The 11135-nt window shown below is 36.7% G+C and overlaps 1 protein-coding gene across 3 annotated transcripts; it reads left to right on the top strand.

The window, feature by feature from the left end:
- Window positions 1-251: 251 nt before the first annotated feature.
- LOC104224697 (beta-1,3-galactosyltransferase 7-like) lies at window positions 252-10662 on the top strand. 3 transcript variants are annotated; one of them, XM_070160523.1, is made up of 11 exons: window positions 252-424; window positions 1391-1508; window positions 2135-2181; window positions 2499-2605; window positions 2701-2764; window positions 8996-9068; window positions 9150-9270; window positions 9548-9635; window positions 9749-9874; window positions 10075-10184; window positions 10263-10662. In XM_070160523.1, the coding sequence occupies exons 1-11, from the start codon at window positions 333-335 to the stop codon at window positions 10409-10411; spliced, it is 1095 nt and encodes a 364-aa protein (XP_070016624.1). In that variant the 5' UTR covers window positions 252-332; the 3' UTR covers window positions 10412-10662. The 3 variants fall into 3 exon arrangements, with proteins under 3 accessions (XP_070016624.1, XP_070016623.1, XP_070016625.1); XM_070160522.1 differs by having other exon boundaries at window positions 2400-2605; XM_070160524.1 differs by lacking the exon at window positions 1391-1508 and having other exon boundaries at window positions 340-424; window positions 2400-2605.
- The last annotated feature ends 473 nt before the right edge of the window (window positions 10663-11135 follow it).

Raw genomic sequence — 11135 nt, 5'->3', positions numbered from 1 at the left:
ATCAATCCACATATCTTTAAAACCGTGTATAAATTTAGTTGTTATCCGATTTTAGGGTAAACATATTTATAATAAAAAGAGAAATCAATTCTCGACTAAAACAACCAAAGGATCCCAAATGTTTGGCTTTGATTTCTCATTTTATGATATTTGGCCAATTGTGGTACACTAGTATTAACAATCAACCTTACAATTACTATAATCTAAATACGTGTGCAATAAATAAGAGGAAAAGAAAATTAAAGGCAGAGTAGAGAAAATTGAAAAAGGAGCTTTCCTGTTTCATACGTACAAAAGAAATTATTCTCAAAAGATCAGTAGAGCAAAAACTTATGAAAAACCGAAGCAAAGGAAAAGTTTCACCTAAATGGATTGTTATCTTATGCATCTTTAGCTTCGCTCTTGGCATGCTTTTCTCTAAGAGGTACAAAATCTTTTTCTTTTCATTTGACATTTTGTAGAAAAATTCTGGAGATGGGGTAATTTTTAATGCATAACTTCTCAAGCAATGGCTTTTAAATTTGGTTGAGTTTATAATTAATTTTTTGAATTTGTTGAAGAAACTTGGTGAGTTTAATTTCTGAATTTAGATACTTGCATGTAGGGGTGTTCAAACCGAACCGGAAAATCGCACCAAACCGAAAAATCAAACCAAACCGATTAAAAAACCCGACTAAGTTTGGTTTGACTTGGTTTGGTATTGAGTAAAAAAAATCCGAACCAAACCAACATATAAATATATAAATTTTATTTATATTTTTAAGACTTTATAGTGATTTTTCTTTAGAAAATGTAGTAATATTTGGGATCCTCTCATGTATTAACTTTGAAAGAATAAATTAACGAAAAATTATTGTTAGACGACTAAGAAAATAACTATCATGCGTTACTAAAAAAATTCTCCCATTAGAATATTTTAATAGATCATATATTTGTCAATTTTTTCCATATTTACTAAACATATATTCACTTATCAAAGCTTTATTTATAATTTTAACAAAGTAAGATTGAAATAATATTCATGTAACAAAAAAAACCCGAAAACCCGAAAAACCCGACAAAACCGAACCAATCCAAACCGATATAGTTGATTTTGTTTGGTTTTGATTAAAACCGAACTAACCCGGTCCATGTACACCCCTACTTGCATGCATGCAGTGGCGGGGGGCCACATGTACATGCAATGATTCTGAATCCCCTCCGTTAGGGTAAAAACCTATTTTCTTAATACAATTTTGAATCACTTTGACATAAGAGAGAGAGATAGGTTTAAATCTCAGGTGTAGCATTTTGGATTTTTTTTTTGTTAATTTGTTATTCAGTTAATTTGTCAATGTTCAATTTGACAATTTTTACGTGTAAATCTTTGTATATATGCAATTGCAACTAGAGTTTGGGCTCCTCCTGATCATACTGTATCAGATGGACGGGCCACGTTTCCAAGGCTGTACAATCAAGAGCAGAAGTTGAATTCTGTTCCTGATGATTGTGAAAACAAAAAGAACCAGGTCCAACACTCTCTCAGCCCCTATCTCTAGCAAAATTCTATATAACAACACAAGAAAATATAATCATCATTAATTCAGTATCGCATGTATATATATACATACATATATATATACACATATATATAAATATATGTATGTATGTATGTTTGTATGTATGTATGTATGTATGTATCATTTAGTATACATTGTATATTTTATGCATGTATGGATGTATGTTTGTACGTGAGTATCTTATTTTGTTGTCTATGGGTACTCTTTTATCAATGCTAGTAACCATTTTTAACAGGTAAAATTGATACTCCATATATCATGAGGAAAACTTAGGACAAGCATTTGATTACAACATAATGTTAAAAACAGTAACAGATCGTGAAAACGAAATCAAGAAGGGCTTTGAGGCGTGAAATCGACTTTACTTAAAGAGATATAGCTCGTATACAGTTTGGGGAAAATACAAGAAATTCTCTTCAAGATATAAATTTAACTTTTTTCGCTAGGATTTCACTTAATTTGGTAATTAGGTTATAATTACTTGGATGAGACTATCCAAAAGTTCAGAGGCCAGCTTACTCATAGACATTTCACTTATCTTATGTGAATGAGCTTTTCTTTTGCTTTTTTACCAGGAGGATGATATGATGGGTGAGTTTAACAAAGCCCATGAAGCTATTAGGTGAGTTTCGTATACGTAAATGATAAATTTATAACTTCATTCCTTATGTTCTTTTACAAAATTTCAGACAATTAACATGGTATATATAGAAATATGTTTAGATCATAACCTTAACTGCACGTGCTGAAGAAAAGAAAAAAAACAGAAGAGAAGTTTTCCAAATGTATGTTGTTTCTCTATTGTATGCTTGTTCTCACGGTCTTTCTCTTTGTCATTAGTTCGTTAGATAATTCGATTGCTAAGATTCGAATTGAGCTACCTTCAACTAAGACTTTCCTCGGTACGAGGAAAATGGAGAACTTACCTACCATGAACAGGACAAATTCTGGGATAAGAAGGAAGCCTTTTATGGTAATTGGAATAAACACTGCCTTCAGTGGCAGAAGAAGACGTGATTCCATTAGAGAAACCTGGATGCCCCAAGGTATAATAATAGTAATAAGAACGTATAGTATCATGTTTTGCATTTTCTTTTTCCTGTTTTCCTCCCCTTTCACTTATAAATTCCATGTGAATTAGGTGAAAAGCTACTCCGATTAGAGCACGAAAAGGGGATCATTGTCCGTTTCATGATTGGCCACAGGTGAAATATATTGCTCCATGCATTACACCTTATGTATTATTATTATTATTATTTTCATCTAATTATGGACCATTCTAAAGTCATGTGAATATTTCTGCTTGAACACTTGTAGTATTTCTTGCCAATGTTGTATTCACTTTGAAAAGATATGAAACATTGTCTTTCATTACCAATCTGTCGTTTTACAGCACGAAGTTACCTAATGTTTGCTACTACTAATATGTTGGAATCGAAGGGTCTGTTGGAATCAAAGGGTTTGAGGCAGAAGGGTTTTGATTTGGGTATGTTTGGTATTTGGACGGGTTTGAGGTGACAATAGATTTGGGTGTGTTTGTGTTTGGTATGCTGGCATTGGGCCTAATTGGGTTTGATATTTTGGGCCTAATTGTGGTCTACACAATTAGGCCTGGTCAACCGGCCCACTTGTGGCATTGCCTTGTTCAGAAAATTAGTGTACAGCACATGCTACACTCTATTTTAGGTAGTTTTCCCATACCCTTTGTATTTAATTATTTGCTTCATCTTTGTATTTCTTTTATGTACAACTTTACCCTAGCAAATAGGACTTGGCCACTTGCCAATGTAGGAGGTTACCCAAAAAAATATTTCTGTATATAAGTTTGGATTTGTACACTTGAGAATACACAATTTTCTTTCCATTCATCAAATACACAAGCAGAAAAATTACAGTTCGTTATTTTTTCATGGTATCAGAGCAGGTTTAATTCTGGTATTTTTCTGCTTTCTCAGTCACCAATCAGCTCATTTCTTTTCTTCTTCTTTCATCTTCATCTTATCTGATATGGGTACTTCACCAAAGTCAGCTGATACTCTAGCTTCTGCTTCTGCTGGCACCACTAATGCTCCTGCACCTGCAGTGACCTTTGCTTCAGGAGTAATTGACTCCACTCACCCTTATTACCTTCATCCTTCTGACTATCCAGGGATGAACCTTGTATCCTCAGCTTTTGATGGCAAAGGATATGGAGGTTGGAGAAGGGCAGTCATCATTGCCTTGTCTGCAAAGAACAAGCTGGGATTCATCGATGGTACTCTTATTATCCCTAAGACTGATTCTGCAGTCCAGCAGGCTTGGGGTAGATGTAATGATATGGTACTTTCATGGCTTCTCAACTCCTTGTCCAAAGAGATAGCTGAAAGTGTGCTCTATTCACAGAGTGCAAAGGATTTGTGGAGTGACCTGGAAGACAGATTTGGACAGGCAAATGGAGCAAAGTTGTTCTAATTACAAAAGGAATTAAGTTCAGTAGTGCAAGGTAATTCAAGTGTATCAACTTACTTCACCAAAATCAAAAGCCTATGGGATGAACTAGATGCACTCAATACATTTTCTGCTTGTGTATGTAAGTGTAAGTGTGGTGCAAAAGTCAAAAGCTTGAAAGCACACCAAGATGAGAGACTATTTCAATTCCTAATGGGACTAAATGATATATTTATTGGGGTAAGGAGTAACATTCTATTGTCATCACTTTTACCCTCCATTGGACAGGCATACTCTCTTGTGATTCAAGATGAAAAGCAAAGGGAGATACATGCTACCCCTACATACTCAGGAGAATCTGCCTCATTCATTGCTACCAACCAACAAGGAAATTTCAGAAGATTTAATGAGAACAGGGTGCAGAAAACAAGTTTTGAATCTAAGAAATATTTAGGAATTTGCTCCTATTGCAAAAAACCTGGACATAGCATCCAGAAATGCTATAGCATTCATGGGTTTCCAGCTGATTTCAAGTTCACAAGGGAGAAAAGATTTCAAGGAGGTGCCCAGGCAAACAAAGCTTCCTTCTCAAATGAAGAAAATGAACAGGGAAGTGCATCAGGAGTTCAGAATCTCACCAAGGAAAATGTGGCTGAGCTGCTGCAGCTTCTTCAGCAAGTGAGAGTGGGACATTCCAGTGCAGATACCCCTGATGTTGCAGCAAATGTGAGCCATACTGGTATGACCAATTTATCTGAAGATTTAGCCTGTTTAATTCAAATCAATGATGAGTCTTGGATATTGGATAGTGGAGCAACAAAACATATGTCTTTCAACAAAGATTTTTTTATAGAATTAAAAACTTTGGCTAAACCTCTCATGGTAAAACTCCCAAACTCTTACAGAGTTCAGGTCACTCATTCAAGAACTATTTCTCTTTTGCCTAATCTGATTCTTCGAAATGTTCTTTACATTCCATCCTTCAAATATAATCTGTTGTCTGTGCACAAGTTGTGCAGACAACTCAAGCAATATGTTTTATTCACACCTTTTTCATGTTTTCTTCTATAGGGCCCTTCAGTGAAGAGCCCACTGGATATTGGTAAAGAGGAAGGGGGGCTCTACATTCTCAGATCCAGACATACAACACCAGTGTCTAAGAGTCCACTCAAATTTAGAAGTGTTTTTATTCCAAGAAGGAATTCTGTTTCCAATCTTAATTTGCATTCATGTTTTAGTTTTTATGATTCAACTGTAAAAGAGAAACTATGGCACTACAGATTAGGCCATATGCCCCTTAGCAATATGAAAAATGTTTCATCAGTTTCTATATCCAAGTGTTCCAAATTCTCCAGTCCATGTCTTATTTGTCCTATGGCAAGACAGTCCAAACTTCCATTTCCCTCTAGTTCTATTTCTACTAAGAAAGTGTTTGAATTAATTCATGTGGATACCTGGGGACCATACAATAGTGCTACATATGATGGTTTTAAATACTTCCTTACAATTGTTGATGATTTCAGTAGAGGCACATGGACCTACCTACTAACCAACAAAGCCAATGCATTCACTATTCTACGAGGTTTTATAGCTATGGTGTAAAGACAGTTTAACAGCAAGGTGAAAATCATAAGGTCGGACAATGCTTTTGAATTGGGAAGTGGTAAAATTCAATCAGAATTTTTTGAGTCACTAGGTATTATTCATCAAACCACTTGTGTGTTCACACCATAACAAAATGGAGTGGTGGAGAGAAAGCACATGCATCTTTTAGAGACATCTAGAGCCTTGTTATACCAATCACACCTGCCTACATCATACTGGGGTGACTGCCTTCTTACAGCAACCTATTTGATCAACAGATTTCCTTCAAGTGTCTTAAAGCTTAAGACTCCTTATGAAGTCCTTTTTTCAAGAAAGCCAAATTACTCTAACCTTAGATGCTTTGGGTGTTTGTGTTTTGCTTCTACTGTCTCAAATCAAAGAACTAAGTTTGAACCTAGAGCTATACCTTGTGTGTTCTTAGGTTATCCTCATGGAAAGAAGGGTTACAAAGTCTTGAACCTCAAGAATCTGAAGCCTTTCATTTCTAGAGATGTTATATTTCATGAAGAATTCTTTCCTTTTGCTTCTATTAAGTCTAATTCTTCTTTTGAGATTTCTTTACCCACTGCTCCATTTTCTGCAAATCATCAGACTCCTGAGCCTCTATCTTTTCCTATCAGACCACACACTAAAGCCTCCAAAGAGGCTACTGCATCAAGTGACTGCTGTTCTTCCCCCATTTATTCCAGCCATCCTCGTTCACCTATTCCCTGTATCTCTCCTTCTAGTTTCTCTCCAGATTCTCCAGTTACATCTAATCAACCACATACATCTACACCAGTTTTTCCATCTTTGGATTCTGATTCTATGATGGATGTTCTTATTAGGAAGTCTACCAGAACACACAACTCCATCTTATCTCAAAGATTTTATCTGTAATGCACTCCAACTCACGTATGTTAGCAACTCTTGCTTTCTCACACCAGTTAAACCTACTTATATATCTTTCAGTGGACTATCTTCTACCAATCAACATATGCTAAACACATTGTCCAATATACAAGAACCTACTGACTATTTACAGGCAACACACCACCCAGGGTGGCAAGAAGCAATGAATAAAGAGATTGAGGCATTTGAACTTAATATGACTTGGGAAGTGGTTGAATTACCACCCGAGAGGAAAGCTTTACCATGCAAATGGGTCTATAAGGTTAAACACCATTCAGATGGGAGTGTGGAAAGACTAAAGGCAAGATTGATCATTAGAGGAGACATACAAAAAGAGGGAATAAACTTCAATGAAACTTTTTCACCGGTGGTGAAGATGACCACAATCAGATGCATACTAGCCACTGCCGTAAAGAAAGGATGAGGTCTATACCAGCTAGATGTGAATAACGCTTTCCTACATGGAGATCTAAATGAAGAAGTGTACATGAAATTCCCACCTGGAGTTATACCTACTTCACCTAATCATGCATGCAAGCTAAAGAAATCAATTTATGGGCTACGACAAGCATCTCGTCAGTGGTATGCTAAACTTACAACTGCTTTGAATTTTAAGGGATTCACTCACTCATTCAACGATTATTCTTTGTTCTTTAAAAGGTCAGATTCTTCCGTTTCTATAGTGGCTGTCTACGTGGATGATATACTCTTGACAGGTAATGACACCAACGAACTACATGCTTTGAAAGAATTTCTCAATCAAGAGTTCAAAATTAAAGATCTCGGGGACTTATATTTTTTTCTAGGCATGGAAGTTGTCCGAGAAACAGATGGACTTCTCCTTTCTCAGCGCAGATTCACTTTAGACCTTCTCCGAGAATTTGACTCTCTGCACTTGTCCCCTATTTCTTCTCCACTCGATTCGTCTACTCGTTTGTCTACTCACATAGGGGAACCAGTGAAAGATCCCACCTTGTATCGTCATCTCCTTGGCAAACTTAACTACCTCACTCACACCCGCCCAGACTTATCCTTCACTGTCCAGCACCTCAGTCAGTACATGCAGCACCCTCGACAACCCCACCTAGATGCAGCACTCCGTGTTCTTCGCTATCTGCTCAAAGATCCTGGGCTAGGGCTTTTTATGTCTGCTTCCTCCTCCTTCAATCTCCTAGCTTTTTGTGACTCTGATTGGGCCACTTGCCCGGATTCGAGGAAGTCGGTCAGTGGTTTTTATATTTCTCTTGGTACCTCTCCGATCTCTTGGAAGTCCAAAAAGCAAACTTCCATCTCGCTCAGTTCCGCCGAAGCAGAATACAGATCTATGCGGCGAGTAGTTGCAGAGCTCACATGGTTTGTCCGTCTTTTTGAGGATTTGTCAATTCCTATCTCTCTTCCAGTCCCTCTTCACTCCGATAGCCAAGCAACAATTCACATAGCAAAAAACCCTGTTTTTCACGAACGGACGAAGCACGTTGAAATCGATTGTCATTTTGTACGCGACCAATACCTAGCTGGGCTGATTTCGTTAAACTTTGTTCGATCTCCTGCCCAGTTGGCAGATCTCTTCACCAAACCACTCGCCGGACCTCTTCATCGTGATCATTTGGGCAAGCTGGGTGTGTTATCTACCCCCTCCAGCTTGAAGGGGGGTGTTGGAATCGAAGGGTCTGTTGGAATCAAAGGGTTTGAGGCAGAAGGGTTTTGATTTGGGTATGTTTGGTATTTGGACGGGTTTGAGGTGATGACAATAGATTTGGGTGTGTTTGTGTTTGGTATGCTGGCATTGGGCCTAATTGGGTTTGATATTTTGGGCCTAATTGTGGTCTACACAATTAGGCCTGGTCAACCGGCCCACTTGTGGCATTGCCTTGTTCAGAAAATTAGTGTACAACACATGCTACACTCTATTTTAGGTAGTTTTCCCATACCCTTTGTATTTAATTATTTGCTCCATCTTTGTATTTCTTTTATGTACAACTTTACCCTAGCAAATAGGACTTGGCCACTTGCCAATGTAGGAGGTTACCCAAAACATTTCTGTATATAAGTTTGGATTTGTACACTTGAGAATACACAATTTTCTTTCCATTCATCAAATACACAAGCAGAAAAATTACAGTTCGTTATTTTTTCATAATAAGGGCAGAGAGATGTTAATATTTCGCTATTAGTAAGCAATCCCCTAGTTTTGACCTAATGAGCTTTCTTTACGTTGAGTTAATTAACCCGGCATGTTCGCCTAGATGCCTAGTAAAGAACGAGCTGGTGGGAAAGAGCTGGAGAATTCGCTCTCAGATTCAGTGTCTTTTTTTCTTTCTTCATTTTGCTTTTTCTGTTGATTCTTTGGTGGTGGTATCTGAAGTGACCATTAGTAATTAGCTTTAAGGGAAAGGAATGACATATTGAACATACAATTTGGGCATATTCTTTATCTATCAACTTGCAGTGAGGGTCTTTGTGCTCTTCAGGTTTACATCAGACTGAAACAATTCTTGTGCTATTTTATACAGTGCTACATCCAATAGCATTTTAGATCGAGCCGTTGATCTTGAAGATGCTCAGCACAAAGACATTCTTCGCCTAGTAAGTGCAAATTACAATTTGATTTGCATTTGATGTGATTGATTTGTGCTTGTACTTTCATCTCCCATCGCTATTTTACAGGATCACATAGAAGGATACCATGAGTTATCTGCAAAGACACAAGCTTTCTTTACCACTGCAGTTGCAAAATGGGATGCCGAGTTCTATGTAAAGGTTGATGATGATGTTCACGTTAATTTGGGTATATCCACTCTCCTTTTAACCTATCATGTTTTTTTTAACTACTCAAGATCTCCAAATACACTGGTTTTCTTCCTTGATTTTGTATGGTTTTAACTTATATACACTGATCGTGTAAAGAATTTTAACACCATCATAGTAATTTCACCAGTTGTATTTAATGAGCAATTATCTGTAATTACATTTTAAGTGACATGATAATGTAAGTTCTTTTAAACTGTCAGTATATAAAAGTTAAACTCTTTGGAAATTTACACCTGATTGCCATTATGTTGTAGGTACTCTTGCTGCAACTCTAGCCAGGAATCGGTTGAAATCCATGGTGTATATAGGATGCATGAAATCTGGGCCAGTTCTTTATCACAAGTAATTTTGTTGGAAACTTCCTTGCTGGAAACATAACTCATTCCCTGTTTCAGTCCCATTGCAGGATATCAACTGGTAAAAGTCACATGTATCTTATTTTCTTTCATTCGTAGGAATGTTAAGTACCATGAACCTGAGTTCTGGAAATTTGGAGAGGCGGGAAATAAGTACTTCCGGCATGCAACTGGACAGATATATGCCATTTCAAAAGACCTTGCAACATATATCGCTAATAATCGGTAAGATAATTTGCTGATGTCTGTTTCCTTGAAGTCCGGACCTAGTGTTACATCTTGCTGTAATGCTCTACATATGTTGATTGATTTCTGATTGTTCTGTTTTGAAGTTGTAATGCACAATCAGTTTCTAGTCTAATCTAAATAAGCAGGAATGAATCTTATATTTGATTGTCCTATGTTAAATAATATGGTGATTTCAGGCCCATTCTGCATAAGTATGCAAATGAGGATGTGTCACTTGGTGCATGGCTAATTGGTCTTGAAGTTGAGCACATTGATGAACGTAGCATGTGCTGTGGAACTCCACCTGGTATTTTTAAGCAACTTCTATTTCCACTTGTTACATATCTTTGAATAAAGGTATCTGCAACTTTTCGTGTTGCTGCAGAATGCGAATGGAAAGCGCAAGCAGGTAATGTATGCGTAGCGTCATTTGAATGGAGCTGCAGTGGAATTTGTAGATCAGTCGAGAGAATCAAGCACGTACACGCCAAGTGTGGCGAAACTGCTGCTACTCTTTGGGGTGCTCTCTTGTAGTTGGCATTATTTATCATTCTCATAAGGTATTCTCATGGAGGAGATATGTTTGAAACAGATCTTTGACAGAGTTCAACTGAAATATTAGCAATAGTATCATTTTGAAAAGAACATATTGCTGATGGAACCTGCAAAAGAAAGGAGGAGCATACAAATTGTTGGAATAGTTTTAGTTTTTATTAGAAATTACAAATTTTTGTAGTTCTAAATTTTGATACCACATTGTATATTGTGATATAAGATTCAGTGGAACTCTTGGTCAGATTTGGCGTAAATTTCACAGATGGTCATATAACTATGACATTTTTTCACTAAAGTCATATAATTTTGTTTTCTCACACAAAAGTCATAAAACTTTCATTACTTTATTCAAAAAGTCATAGTTAACCGGCAAAGACAATTCTCCGGTAATTTTTTCGTATTTTACCATTTTTTTATTTTTTAAATTCAATCTAATAAATTATGACTCAATTAAAATAAGAAATTTTACCTCCTATAGCAAAGACATACACTCTATTCAGAGGCGGATCAGGGATTTGATTCTTATGAGTTCCTACCGTAATTTCAAATTTATATGCAATAATAACTGGGTTCACAGTTAGTTATTTAATTATAAAAGGGGTAGAGAGGCTGTTTCAGAAACACTCTCGGCTCAACATAATAAAAGGACAAAAGGAGAGAATATTAGTTTCGCCACAAAGTATATTAGGACTTCTAATATAAT

The sequence above is a fragment of the Nicotiana sylvestris genome, chromosome 10 (genome assembly GCF_000393655.2).
Source record: "Nicotiana sylvestris chromosome 10, ASM39365v2, whole genome shotgun sequence".
In the NCBI taxonomy this organism is placed as follows: domain Eukaryota; kingdom Viridiplantae; phylum Streptophyta; class Magnoliopsida; order Solanales; family Solanaceae; genus Nicotiana; species Nicotiana sylvestris.
Note: the sequence above shows the minus strand (reverse complement) of the source record. Positions and strands in the feature narration are given on the sequence as shown.